Source organism: Centrocercus urophasianus, unplaced genomic scaffold, assembly GCF_019232065.1.
Source record: "Centrocercus urophasianus isolate 14NV4802_14NV808 unplaced genomic scaffold, USGS_Curo_1.0 seq_29, whole genome shotgun sequence".
NCBI lineage: Eukaryota > Metazoa > Chordata > Aves > Galliformes > Phasianidae > Centrocercus > Centrocercus urophasianus.
Window position 1 is genome coordinate 8,814,828 of NW_024884855.1, and position 14,413 is coordinate 8,829,240.

Below are 14,413 nucleotides of genomic sequence, written 5' to 3' on the forward strand. Positions count from 1 at the left end.
TTCCCCCCCCATAGGGCTGGGTGCTGCCCCACGGGGGTGCAAAGGCTTTGAGGAGGAAAAGGAGGAGGAGGAGGAAGGCCCATTTCTCCCTCCACAACCCCAAAACCTAGAGCCACCTTCTGCCCTCTCCATAGGAAATCTGGGGTGTTATAGGGCAGGGTGCTGTGACCAGAGGATCCAGGGGGGCTGTGCTGGTTACACCCCAACATGGACATGGACCCAGAGGGGGCAAAGGGCTCCCATGGGACCTGCATTTATCCATGGGGCCACTGGATCCCCACTGGATCTTCAGACAGATTATGGGAGCAAGGATCAGCCATGGAGTGCCTGAACCTCCCCCCCTCCCCACGGGATCCATGGGACCCAGCACACTTATGGGTTCAGCAGGCACCTGCAACCCATAACAGCCCGTGTTGTTGTTGGGAGCACCAATGGGGCATCATGCTATCCACGAGACCCCCAGAGATCCCAGAGGACCCTCTGCTAACTATGAGGCCAGCACAAAGAGATCTTATGTTCTCCATACAACCCCAAGCTATCTATGGGGCCACTCAGCCCCATGGGATGTTATACTATCAGTAGAATCCTGAGCTACCTATCGGGCCACCAGGTACTCACAGGACCCTATGCTATTTGTAGGATCCTGATTTATCCACAGGGCCTGGAAGAACCTATGGAACTCCACGCTATCCATAGGAGCCCCGGCTATACCCTGGGGGCCAAGAGGCACCCACAGAACTCTATACAATCCATTGGATCCTGAGCCATCTGTGGGGCCACCAAGCACCAATGGAACGCTATGCTACCCATAGGATCCTAAACTATCCACAGGGTTACCAGGCACCTATGGGACCGTATGGCATTCATAGCATCCCACGCTACCTATGGGGCTACCAATCACCTCAGGGACCTTATCCTGTCCATAGGGCCCTGAGCCATCAAGTACCTACAGGACCCTAAGAACCGTATGGTGAGCAATCTATAGGACCACCAGGCACACACAGGACCCGACGCTACCCACAGGGCCACTGAGCACCTATGGGACCCTCTGCTGCCCATAGGGCCACCAAACATCCACAAGACCCTGTGATACCCACAGCTCCCACAGCCACCGCACGGCACTCGGGGGTCAGAAGCGACAGGACAAAAGGCGGATTTGGGGGGGGAGGAAAAAAAGAAAGGATTTGGGGACAGGTCCCACCTGGTTGAGATCCTCGTCGTTGAGCAGGTGGGACTCGCGGGGCTTGAAGCAGTTCTGGCACTTGCTCTTGTTGAAGATGTTGGCCTGGAACTTCCTGCACGGGTTGTCCTTGGCGGCCATGGCGCGCCCCGCGCCGCTCCGCGTCCGCTCAGCGCCCCGCGGAGCGCCCGCACCGCCGCACCGCCACCACCGCGCCCATCGCGGGCCGCGGCCTGCGCGGAGAGCCGGGCTCGGCGGGAGAGCGGAGATCCGAAGGAGGAATTCGAGCAACAACAACAAAAAGAATCGAAACCGCCGCCGCCGCCACCAGCAACAAAAACACTCGGGATGTGAGGGTGGGGGAGGGGGGGGAAAACGAGAAAAAAATGATGAACAACAACCACAAAAATCGGAAATAAAAATAATAACAACAACAGAAAAAGAGGGGATTAAAAAAGCGGGGGCACAGCGCTCAGCGGACGCGCGGGGCCGAGCGGCGCGGGGCGGGGCTGCGGGCGGGCGGGGCCGCGCGGAGCGGAGCGGAGCGGAGCGGCGCGGAACGGAGCGGGGCCGACGCTGCGCTGCCCCCAAAGTTTCCACCTCCGGAGCCAGCGGGAAGGAGGCGGTGCCACAGCGCTGACGGACGGCGGTTCTCACCAATAGCGGAGGGAAGACGACGGTAACAAAAGGCCGTCGCAGCCAATGGGTCGCAAGGAGAGGGGAGGGCGCGGCGCGCCGCCTGTGGGCTCCTCCTCTCCCGGCCGGCCGTGGGGGAGGGTGGGGTGCTGACAGCTGGGGGCGGGGCCGGGCCTCGCTGGGGGGGGGGGGACGGTGTGGGGCCCTGCGCTGTGCGTGGAGTTGCGCGCTGCCCCCCGCCGGGCGCGACCCCCCTTGCAATGGACCGCCTTCACGCACTGAATCCATCTCCGCCCCATAAGTATCCCTGTGCCAGGACTCCTCCCACCCCGCGTGACCCCTCAGCCCCATATTGACTCCGCACCGTGCCCGCACGCTCCGGCGATGAAGGTTCCCCCCCCCCCCCCCCCCCCCCCAGGCGGAGCGGTACGGGGCCGTACCGCACGGAGTGCCACGCACCCATTCGCCCCAACGATGTCCCCAACCTGAGGCACAGCCCCGACCTCCAGGACACCCCAATGGGGGCACAGCCAACGCTCCGCAATGTGCGGCAGCGGGGACAAAAGCAAGGAATGAGGGTGCAGCCACCGCCCTGGGGCCCCCAGGATCTCCTCTGTTTGCCCAACGTGCTGTGACCCGATGCAGAGCAGAGCGTTCACGTGCCCTGGTGGCGGTGAGGGCCCTAAAGCAGGGCTGGGGATGGGGACAGAACGGGGACGCAGCCGCCGATCCCCGCCCGGCGCTGCCCCGCTGTTTGATGTGGGTCCCCGCGCCGGCTCCGCGCCTTCATCCTCCAATAAATACAGAGCGACACGATGGCTCGCTGCTTTATTAATTTGGGGCTTCATCAAAGGCTGCTTTAATCATCGTTCTCTCTCCTGCCAGCGTTGCTTGCTCGCAGTGCTCCTGGGGGGCCGTGCCACGCTTTGCTGCTTTGGGTGCGATTCTCAGCTTCCTCCTCATCCCAGCGCAGCAGAACACACACGGCCCTTTGCCGTGCGAGGAGCAACGCCCTCTGTGTTTGCATCCCTGATGCCATCACCATGCGTGCTTACCAACACGGCCCCTCGGAGCACAGATGGTGTCCTCAAAAAGCTCTTTTGCCCCCAAGCCCTCCTTTCATCCCACGATGTCCATGGGGACATGGCGCACCCTACACCTCATGCATCCCAAACGGAGTGGGGATGACTGTGGGGTGCAGGACTGCAGGGGGCTGCTGTGTCCCCAGATGCCATGCAGGGAACACCGTGTGTCCCTGAGGCAGATCAGGGGCTGTGATTTCCTGGGCAGCACAGGACATGGGGTTGTTGTCCCCAGCAGTGCAGCCCAGTTCATGGTGGCTCGGGGCTGTGACCTGGCGCCAGGGCTGACAGCTTGTGGGGATGCGGCTGGTGCTGCTGGTGCTACTGGTGCTGGTGATGCTGGGGCTGGTGCTGGGCTGGCTGCAGCTCTCCAAATATCCCACAGAACAGGACGGGCCTCTCCGTGAACCTGTCAGTCTGCATTCAGCTGCACTGCCTCGGCCGTGTGCAGCAAGCAGGGCTGCTGAGAATCCATCACTTATGACTTTTCCTACGTGACCATATCATGGGCACGGCCATGGCACAGAGTGTTCCTTTGCGTGCCATGTCCCCACCATCCTCATCTCGGGACATTCGGTTGGGGCATGGCAGCCCAGAGCTGGTCTGGAGCAGTTTTCCCAAAGTAGGGCAATTAAAGTAATATAGGAAAATGGAAAGTATTCGTCAGGAGCTGCAGTGGCAGAAGGGGAAGGAGCTGCGTGAGTCAGTGAGCCCCAGCAGCAGGTAAACAAGCAAGAGGTGTTACTCACCAGGTCCTGCTTTGGGATGGGCAGCACAATGCCCTCCTGCTCCTGGAAGGCACTCAGTGGCACCGGGATGCCCAGCACAAAGGAGAGCTGCATCACTGCCTGGAGGTGCTACCAGGAGCATCCAATGTGAGGGCATCAGTGGGATGGGGATGTGGGACACATGGCCCAAGGAGCATCCAGAAGAGCTCTTCTCTGCATGCATGACCCGGGGCAGCCCGTCTCCCCACACCTCCACTTGGCCATCATTACATGGAGCCAGACGGACGGATGCCCAGGGCACAGGGGAGGGCTCAGCGTGCAAAACCATGCATCTAACACAGGAAAACTGCTGCTTGGAAATGTGCGTGGGTGAAAACAGCCTCACAGATGGAGCAAAGCCCCCAGGTGGCTTGAAGCCTGCACCCAGCCTTCCCATTGGGAAAGCCAAAGGAGCCACATGAACGTCTGGGAGAAACACACAGTGCTCAGCTGCAGCTGCTGTAGCCAAGAGCAGAGTGCAGCATGCACAGGGCTGGAAGGGTCCTGCACAGCCCCTGCTTTGCACACATGCACACAGCCCAGGAGCTGGGTTAAACCACATCCCAGCAAGTAGAGATTTCCTCTCATTCAGTCAGTGCGAGTTCATACCCTCCTCTTAAAACTGGGCCAATGGTTAATGACTCTCCCAGTCAGGCTGCGAGGGACCATATCCCACAGCTGCTTCCTGCCTTCAGTGGGGAAAGTCTGACGCTTTTGTTCCCCCCAGATTTTGACTGGGTGCCCGGGCAGAGCAGATCCCCATCACATCCCCTTCTTGTGCTGCTCACCAGCCTGTTGTCCCCATCAGCACCAGGGATGTTCCCCACACAGGGCACACCCCACGCACAGCCCCTCGGCTGCCCCCAGGTGTGTTCCGGTGACTCCACATCATGCAGCTTTTACAAAGGGAAACATCACCTGGCCGTCAATGAGCTGCATTGCAGACAGTCGTTAGGCAGCGTGCAATTAGCGATCCGCCAGCCCAGAGCCGTGCCAACCCCCGAGCCGCCTCACTTGACAGGCGCTGCCATCCATGAAACCGAACTAACGACCTTAATTATACTTTTTGTTTCTAATTTTGGGCTGACACTGTCCCCAGTTACCCAGCCCATCATTTGCCCGGGGATCGCCATCAGCCCTACCTGCTCTGTAATTCCCAGGGTCGGCCCTTTTATCCCCTTTACCCATTGGGCTCCCGCTGGCCTCTCTCCAGCCCCATGGAATTTCCCCAGGGTTTTTCAGCATTAAAAATTAACTGCATTAACTCTGCATCCTGCAAGCCTGCTCCTGCAAGGAGCAGCCCTCCTCCTGCAACACCCTCGGCCCAGTGCAGGGAACGGCCCTTCGCTGGGGCTGTCGGGATGGGGCCCCCTGAATGCTGGGTGTGGGACGGGGCAATGGTAAGGATTTGCTCACGAAAAGGCTGCACGCATCGATGGTGCTTTGGTCATGGCATGCACCACGGTGCTTCTGTGACAGCACTGGGACAGGGAACACTTACCCCAAATGGAGCCAGATTTGGGGAGCCAGCCTGATTTTTGGTAACCTTCCTCTTCTGCATCGGGTTTTGGCGAGGCACTTTTGCCCTGGGACGGCGCCCAACACAGCTGCTGGGTCAGACCCCGCGGCACGGAGACGCGGATGGGTTCCGAGCATCCTTATGGCGATGCCCCCACGCGACGGCAGCAGAACGAGGCCGTGATGCAAAACGAGCCGCACGTGGGCTGCGGAACCTCCCGCTTCGGTGTGCGCTGCGGGGCTGCGGGGCTGCGGGGCTGCGGGAACCGCAGCGCGGAACAGAGCGAACCGAGGCTGCCACCTCCCGGTGCGGAGCAGCACTTCGCCCTGTCGCCCCCCCGCGTCCCCCCGAGGGCTCTCGGCTGCGGGTGGCGGTACGGAGCCGCTCAGCAGAAGGAGCGGCTGTGGGCTGTTGTGCCGCTGTGGTCGCGGAGCGGCGTCCCCTGGGGATGCGCGGAGCACCGCCCGCATCGTGGCCACGGCCGTTCGAGAGGTGTCTGCAGGGAGCCAGGGTGAAAGAAATGAGCTCGGCACCATCTGTGCTCTGCTCAGTTTCGGTTCCAAACGTCTCCTCTTCCCCTTCTCCTCCTCCCCCCTTCCAGCCTTTTTTTGGATCTCACAGGGTGCATGTGTGCAAGAAATGCCTCGGCCAAGGTCCATTCCTATGTGAGCACAGGGAATGCAGAAAGCAGCAAGTCCTGAGCAAAACAGCCCAGGAAAGCATTGCTCTGGGCCCTGGTGTTTGGCAGCACTTGAGAGCCGTGTGCCACCTCAGAGGCCACAGGAGGGCCAGTGCTGCTTGGAGGTACTCGACCAGGGAGTGAGGTCCCAGTCACAGCACCAGCTGAGAATTTTAAAGCTGAGCTTGCAGGGCCTTCCTCTGCTCACTGAGGAGGGACAAAGCACCCCCAAGTGCTTCTCACTTCCCTCTTGAGGGCACACAGAGTGGAAACTGCAAGTGTCCTGCTGCTATTTGCAGAGGCAGGTTTCCCCTGCGAAGTCCCAAGAGCTGCAGAGATGTGGCTATAGCTCCAGGCCTGGCTCTGCCACACTCAGAGTGCCAACATCACATTTTCCTCTGCTGCCAGCCCTGCAGGTGGGCAATCCATGGGCTCCTGGAGCACCGAGCTCAGGGGCTGAGGCTGCAGCATGAACAACCACAGGGATGTGCAGCAAAGGGCGCGTTTTCCTCCCCAGGCTCCATGGCATCATTTCAGCCATGCAGCTGCTGTCTCCCAGGTGTACCTCTGCTTCCCTCCTACAGCTCTCACCCTGACCATAACCCTGACCATCAGCCACACGTGCAGAGCTGTGATACGCGCACAGCTTCCCTGCTGCAGCTTCAATGCAGGCTGCACGCAGCCGTGGGGTGCTGGGCTGCTCTGCTCTCTGAGCAGATTCACCTCCGATATCCCATGGTGGGGAACGCAGCCCATTGACTGAGATTTTGCTTTGGAGTCAGAGCAGGAGATCCATGGGAACTCGTGCAGCAGGCGCTTCCCCAGGGACGCCCATCCTGACATGAGATGCTCCCAGCAGAGCTGTCCCCTGCACCGTTCTCTGCCATGGGCGATGAGCTCCATCCCACCAACACCAACCCCACCAGCTCACGGCCCCAGTCACACAGGGCAGGAGTTTTTGTGCTGAACGGAAAACCCTTGATGCTGCCCCACTGATGTTTATAGAAAGTAGCAGGTATCTCTCCTTCCTTCCCCTCCAGCTGCTGCTTCTGCAGAACCATCCCCCGGGCTGAGCTGAGTCACCGCCGCTTGCTGCAGTGCTGTGGGAAACAGGGAGAAACTGGCAGGAATCAATGCTCCATCAATGGAAAAAGGGGAAAAGAGCAGCTGCCCAGCCTGGTTTGCTATTTCTAAAGAGACCCCATGGAGTGTGGGGATACCCTTGGGTGGGAGCATTGCTCCTCCCCACCTGCACTGTGCACTGTGCCATCCTTCTGGCTGCACAGCCCCGTGCTCACATCGCTGCTCCTTTCCTCTGCAAAACTTGGGAAAGCAACAACACAGTGCCAGCTGCCCATCCCAGGGTGTCCGTTTTGCTCAGCAGAAGAACTGTGGAATCACAGAACATCCCGAGTTGGAAGGGAACCACACAGATCATGGAATCTCAATCCCGCTCCACACAGCACCACCCAAACCCAAACCTGATGTCTGAGGACAGTGCCCTGATGCCCCCTGAGCTCCAGCAGTGTGGGGCTGAGCCCAACACCCTGGGAGCTGTTCCATGCCCATCATCCTCTGGCACAGAGCCTCCTCCTACCTCCAACCCGGCCCTCCCCTGATGCAGCTCTGCTCTGTTCCCCCTGGTAGAAGAGCTCCCATGAAGATGAGTGATGCCAAGGCTGCAGATCCGCATACCCCATGGGACCTCTCCCTGCTACGAGGACCAGGACCAGGACATCCCCATTCTGTGCTTGGTGACAGTGCCTCCCCCCCATCCCTGAGCCCTCAGCAGCTCAAGAAGCCAATGCACTGCGCTGTGCGCGTGGCCAATTTGCATCGAAGGGATAAGGGGAAGCCCCAGGAAACACATGGCCCAGGCATTAATCAAATCTACCTCTAATTATAAACCTGCAGAGTAGTGCGCAGGGCCGGAGCTGGCAGCACGATGGCAGCAGCCGGGAGACAATAGGCACTGCGGGAGAGCTGAGCGTGAGTTACCCTCGGTGGGGCTGCTGGCCTGGGGGCTGCATTTGCAGGGGCTGGAAGGGAGAGGAGAGCACTGTGGGGCAGTGGGGATGGTTGGTGCTGTGGGGCTGGAATGGTCGCATGATGCTTTGGATGGAGGCTGGGCGCTGGGTGTGTGCAGGGAGATGCATGGCCTGGCTTTGCAGGACAGCGCTCAGCTCGCCTCCATCCATGGGAGACATCTCTTGGGGGACAAAAAGTCCTGAAAGTGCATTAGAGGAGAGTGCAGGCCTGAGCCATGCTGTGCTGCAGACTTTGCTATCTGCCAGCTCACAGCAATGTGGATGGAACAACTGGGACTACAGGGGCTGTATCTCACTGCAGAGACACAGACCCCTCCTGGAGCACAGGGGTATTTCTATACCGAAATCAAACTGTGTCCCCATGAAAGCAGCAGCCCCGGCCAAGGTACTGCACAGATTTCAGTGCTGCATGTCAGAGCCTCAAACATTTCAGCTCCCCATATCCAGAGCAGCCGACCCACAGGAAACAGCTGTGCCTCCACAGTGGGATGTGGGTGCCCACATCAGCAAACGGCTGCTAAGAACGAAACCCTTACAGGGATACAGCATCCTTTAAATTTTCATCCCTCCTGAGCTTTTCTGCTGCTTCCACCAATGTCTCCATCAGCATCACATCCCTTTGTTCTCCCCAGCCCTGAGCACAGCCACAGAGAGAGGAATAGCAGAAGCACTCCTACTTTCGGGGCCCCCGTGTGCTGCTGAGAGCTGCCCCCGAGGGACGCCTCTCTTTCTGCTGCTTAGAAAAAAGCGACACATCAGAAGTGGGTTTCGGTATGATGCTGACACACCAAAGTGAGATGTCAGAAATTACGTGCAGGGCGGCAGGAGCAGCCCCAGGGCCACAGAGGAATTCAGAACGTTCTAGACTTACAAACCGATTCAGCAGTTGGTACCGATGGTCACTATGGCTGTTCCCTTGCACAGGTCTCAGCGCAGGGCGCACCGACCCCGCACACGTTTCCCTCGCCTCTCACAGCCATGGATGGGACGTGCCTGGGAAAACCAACAGTGAACAACTGCACCAACCAGCAGTACTGGGACAGCCTCCTGTGCGTGTGCATCCCCTGCAGCCTCGTGTGCGGGCGCTCGGCTGTATGGAGGTGCACGGCGCTGTGTGGTGAGTGGGGCGTTGAATTGCAACCCCACAGTGCTGGGGAACACAGCAGTGGGCTCTGGCAGCAGCTCGGTGCAGTCCAGCAGAGAGTTGTCCGTGTTATCGTGTGCTGGAGAGTTGGGCAGAGTGGAACCCCGTGAGGTTCAATGAGGGCAAGTGCTGAGCCCTGTAACCTGGGGAGGGATAACTGCATGCATCAGTACAGGTTGGGGCTGAGCTGCTGGGAAGGGCACTGCAGGGAAGAGCTGAGCGTCTTTGTGGCCAGCAGGGCGACCAGTGGTTGACCAACAGCTGGCTGTGTGCCGGAAGGGTGCCCTGGTGGCCCAGGAGACCAATGGTTCCCTGCAGTGCATTGCAGTGAGGCCAGCAGGTGAGGGAGATGCTCCTCTCCTCTGCTCTGCCCTGAGGAGCCTGCATCTGCAGCCCAGGGCTGGGATCCCAGCCCCAGGCTGACAGGGAACTGCTGGAGAGAGCCCAGCAGAGGGCTGCAGAGACGGTGGGGGCCTGGAGTACAGAGGGAAAGGCTGAGAGCCCTGGGCTGTGAAGTCTTGAGAGGGATCTGATTAGTGCTGACCAATATCTAAGGACAGGAGTCAAGGGGATAGGGCCCTTCCAATCCCAATTCTGTTACGTCCCTGCACTACTCCTTCCTGGGGTCTGATGAAGCCTTTCTGGAGCTGCATTAACAGCAATAACCCACAGTTGTCACTTGATGAAGGGACACATCAGGTGCAGCTTATGTATGTAATGATAAACTCAATCAGGAGGTGTGCAAAGCTGCACTGTGAGCTCTGCATGGCAGGGGAGGGGAGCAGAGGCACACTGCCCCCAAACCCTGCATACAAACCCACATGCATGGCCCCATCCCTCCCCAGTGGGCCACGGATGTGCTGAGAGCGAGCTCTGCTCCTCTCTTTCTCTTCCTGCAGAGTCTGCAGTCTGTAACAGGAGAGCTGGCTTCTACTACGACGAGCTGGTGAAAAAATGCATCAACTGCAGCACAGTTTGTGGGCAGCACCCCAAGCAGTGCGATGCAGCATGTGGAGGTAAGCCGGGGGATGAGAGGTGGAAGAGGTGCAAGTTTATGGGATGGAAGAGGCAGCAAGCACAGCTCCTTTGTCCTGATACAGGGTGTGGCTGCAGTCCATGCAGCTGTTGCATTTCCCACCTGGGTGAGCTGCAAGTCCCACACTGGGGTTGAAAAGATCTCCTTTGCCAGCCCCGAGAAATGCAAGCTGCAGGGCTGCTTCCAGCTTCTCTCCAAGCAGAGTTCATTAACGCTGTTAGCATCCTTCCCCTATCAAAAAGCTGACAGCGTGAGCAACACAGCAGAAAGGTTTTGCAGAATCTGAGAATGCTTTGGATTGGAAAAAAGCTTAAAGATCAGAGAATCATAGGATGATGTGGGTTGGAATGGTGGTCCCTAAAGATCAGAGAACGGTTGGGTTGAAAGGGACCACGCAGTCCCACCTCTGCTGTGGGCTGGCGGCCCCCCCCCACCAGCTCCAGGCATGGGGCACCCACAGCTCTGGGCACTCTGCTCTGTGCCTCTCTGCCCTCTGCTCTCTGTCTGCCCCACAGGATCTCTGCTCGCCAGCCACTCCCCGCCAGCTGCCCTGATCTCAGCATCACCTCCTGCAGCTGCACTGGAGCAGAAGCTTTGTGTGGAACAGGAGCCATGGCTGGTGGTGTACCTACTGCTGGGGCTCTGCCTCTGCGCCCTCATCTGCTCCCTGGTGCTGGGCTGGACACACCTGCGGAGGAAGGGAGAGGTGGGCTCCTGCCAGGCCAGCACTGGGACCTGCCACTGCCGGGAGGACGCTGCCAAAGGTGAGTGCTGGGGGCACGGGGAGGAGATGGGCAGCCGGGGGTGGCTGTCACCTGAAAGCAGAGCCACGCTGTGCACAGGGCTGGCAGGGAACAAACCCAGCAATGGGCCGCGCAGCCTGGGAAGGATCAGGACTTTGAGGATGCTGTGTTGTTCAGCCTTTGCTTTTAAGAGCAGCTGAGAGGTGAAAAGGGATTTCCTGTCTGCTTTTAAATACCCCGTGCTCAACCTTGGTTATCAGAGCTCAGATAACAGAGCAGAGCACTTCACCAACCCAGGCAGTGCTGCGTGGCCCTCGAGCCAGCAGCCCCTGTGTCTTGTACAGCACTGCACCACTGCATTTGCACACAGTGCAAAAGGAGCACTTAAGACAACTGGCATGTAACATTATAAATGTTACAGCTGCTTTAGCCCTACACCTGCAGCCTTCCTGCCCTAGGCACTTTCCCATTTACCCCTCTGCTCTTGGGGCAGCAGGACAAACACGGACGACGCATTTCAAGCACAGCAGCAGCACATGTGATTAAACTCTGCGCTTCCAGCACTGCCTCCTTGCAGGCTGTGGTGCAGCTTTGCAGAATTTCATGCCTCTATCTGCAGATCACCTGGTGGAAGCAGGCAGCGTCGGTGAGGGATCCAAGGGCAGCAAAGTCTCAGAGCCGGTGGAAACCTGCGGCTTCTGCTTCCCCGGCCACGGCTCCGCTGTGCAGGAGACCAAAGCTTGCCACAGCCCCTCCTGCCATGCAGGGGAACGAGCTGCTGCCTCTCACGCTGGGATATGCAGCACGGGCAGTGCCGGGGCGATCCCCAGCCCCAATGATGGCCACTTCAAAATCATATGTTCCCCTTCACAAGAGAAGACACCCATGGTGTGACTGCGGGGAGCGCTCCTGAACGGGGCCGGAAAGGAGGGCTGCTCCCCGTGCTGCTGGACCACAGCTGCTTCACCCTCTGCCTCCAGCACCCATTTCCACCAGGATGGGTGGACAAAGCACAGCCTCTGCACAAGGGCTGTAGGCCACAGACTGTTCTCTTCCACTCACCCGAATTCCCAGTTAGCAGTGACTCCATCCTTCTGCCCGACCTCTGTGGGCACCTCTGTGCATCCCGGTCAGGGGCTGCTCATCCCAGCTCCTCCATCAGCACCACTTTGCCTCCGCCGAAGGAATCGATGCGCAGCCGTTGCCTCTGCCACACTGTCATCTTCCGCCTTTAACTGAGCTTTTGTTCACATGCAAGAATAGAGGAGCTGTGTTGGGCACTGCTGGAATGGGGTTCTGATATGAAAAGCCATCCCAGGCTGAGAAGATTCTGAAGTGCTCTGAGTTTTGGTCTGCTGCTGGTGGGGCTGCCTGACAGAACTGGGAACGGTGATGCTCAAAAGCTGCTATGGAAAACTGCGGGTTCAGTGCATGTAACTAAGTTCTCACTAAAGGGAGGTGTGGGGCTTTTGCTTGGTGAGAAACGACTCTCAAGAGGAGATTGAAGGCCTTGAGTTTCTTAGACCAGAACTTGAGACTTGAAAGAATACACGGGAGTGTCATCAGATGCACGAATTGGTGATGGGAAAATAAACAGCTGGAGAAACCATGAGCAGATACAGTCCTTCTGTGCCCTGCTATGCATTTCTTTCATGTCTCAGGACTAAGGCAGGCAGGCAGCACCAGGATGAGCACAGCACAGCTGCTGCTGCAATGCACCCACAGAGCACACGAGCACCAGGGCCACGAGGAACCCATGATAAGTGGAATGAGCAATGGGAGGCTGAAGGTGCAGTGACAGCCTTTCTTTGCCTTATGGCTGGTAAGCAGGGCAAAGCTTGAGTCCATCTCCGGCAACCAACGTGGCAATTCTCGGCCTCCTCCTTTTTGGGGGTGGGATGAGATTTGTGCGGTGCTGCATTTACAGCCTGGTCCTCCCACCCTGATAGACGTGGTACTTCCACAGCCCCAAACCCACCTCAGCCTCCCACCAACACCTGTAGCCTCTGCTCTCGCTCAGCCTCAGCTCTGCCTCTACTCTTATCCATCCTCAGTTCTTCCTTGGTTCCCCCCCACCAAATCCTTCAGCCTTTTCTGTTCGAACTAAAGCCTTCCTCAGCCCCCAGCTCCCTTCCAACCTTGCACAGCACTTCTGCCTGTGTTAGCACTCGGCCTCAGCTCCTGCTCTGCCTCCATCAGCCCCTCACATCCTTTCCATTGACCCAAAGTTCCTCATCCCCACTTGTGGTGAGCTCCTCACTCCCCCCATTGGGCACTGCTCACATTCTGCACCACTTCAGCTTCCCCTCCTTTGATCCTCAGCTGGTGCTCAGCTCCCAGCCTTCTTTCCCAACCCTCCTCCAGCCCCAGCTCGATGGATGAGGGCAGCAGCCCCTGAGCCAAAATCTGTGCCCCAGGAAGCAGGGAACGCACACACCCACAGCCAGCTCCTTCCTTCCAACCCTGATAAGCAGGAGGGGAACATTCCTCACCATCAGACGTGGCCTCCCCACCTGGAAATATAAATAGAGTTATCAGCAAAGGTAACAGGGAGCAAATTGGTCAAATCCACAGTAAGAATACACGCAGGCTCCTAGATAGAGCAGTTGGATGCTGGAGAACTGGGAGAAACCAATGGATTGCCACACTGGCAGCATTCCTGTATCAGCAAGGCACTGTAAGTGGGGCCAGCAGTCAAACCCTGGCACCACGTGGGAATTACAGGCACTGACTCTGAGCCAGAGCATCCCAGGGGGGTTGAAGCAGCTCCTCGCAATGCTGCTTTTGCTCCAGTTTTCATTAGGTACCAGCAGCATGGAAAGCTGTCCCTCTAGCAACGAGATCCCACTGACAGCCATGTTCCAGCTGCTTTGTGCTGCACGGAGCCATCGCTGTGTGTGAGCAGGAGATACTTCAGCATTAGCAGCAACCTCAGCTTTCAGTCATCTCTTCCGCTGCTTCTCTGTAACACAGCGAGCTTTCTGTGCTGAAACAAAACCTCATCACCTCAGCACAAAGCATTCAGCCCCAATGCCCCAGCAGGGCCGATGGCTGCAGCAGTGGGCAGCACTTGGGGAGCAATGTGGGATCAGCCCAGCAGCACCGTGCTGCATGGCCAACGTGCTCCTAAAAGTGATGTTCAGAGCTCTGCAGAGAAGCCTCCCCGTTCTGTAGTGAACGAGCCCTGTGGCTGCTCCTCAGCGTTTGAGGCAAAGGCTGTGTATGGGAGAGCCATAAGGAGGGGTTGTGCTGCTTGTACAGCAGCAGCCATTCTTCCACTTTTATCAAGGAGGAAAATGCTCTCTGCTTCCCCAACAACCTGTGCTGATTTACTGCTGGAAGCAGAAGGGTACAACCCAAAGAGGGACTTGGGGAGAGAGAACAGCATCTCATACAGAGGAGTTGTGCTCCTGAAACCAAAACAGAGTCCTGAAACTTCCTTCACTCCCCATCTCCCACTGAAAGCCACCTGCAGAGCTCCAAACAGCTGAGAGAGGTTGGGGGGGTGGGGGTGAAAAATGAGGCTGATTTAGCTGGCCTTATCCCTATGCAGTCTGTTTCTAAAGGGTGGATGGAGAG

At 58.2% G+C, this 14,413-nt stretch overlaps 2 protein-coding genes across 12 annotated transcripts in view; one reads left to right on the forward strand and one right to left on the reverse strand.

Moving 5' to 3' along the window:
• The window catches only part of LOC122165188 (myosin phosphatase Rho interacting protein), a 57,960-nt gene extending 56,608 nt beyond the window's left edge, over nt 1–1,352 (reverse strand). For all 10 annotated transcript variants that reach the window (XM_042827955.1, XM_042827953.1, XM_042827951.1 and 7 more), the window contains exon 1: nt 1,202–1,352. In XM_042827955.1, coding sequence (XP_042683889.1) covers nt 1,202–1,321 — 120 coding nt within the window. In that variant the 5' untranslated portion in view covers nt 1,322–1,352. The remainder of the gene's footprint in view (nt 1–1,201) is intronic.
• A 474-nt stretch (nt 1,353–1,826) lies between these two features.
• On the forward strand, nt 1,827–12,446 carry TNFRSF13B (TNF receptor superfamily member 13B). 2 transcript variants are annotated; one of them, XM_042827899.1, is made up of 6 exons: nt 1,827–1,859; nt 7,778–7,852; nt 8,836–9,028; nt 9,955–10,071; nt 10,607–10,855; nt 11,454–12,446. In XM_042827899.1, exons 3-6 carry the CDS (start codon nt 8,890–8,892, stop codon nt 11,726–11,728), a joined length of 780 nt encoding a protein of 259 aa, XP_042683833.1. In that variant the 5' UTR covers nt 1,827–1,859; nt 7,778–7,852; nt 8,836–8,889; the 3' UTR covers nt 11,729–12,446. The 2 variants fall into 2 exon arrangements, with proteins under 2 accessions (XP_042683833.1, XP_042683834.1); XM_042827900.1 differs by lacking the exons at nt 1,827–1,859; nt 7,778–7,852 and adding an exon at nt 8,068–8,682.
• The last annotated feature ends 1,967 nt before the right edge of the window (nt 12,447–14,413 follow it).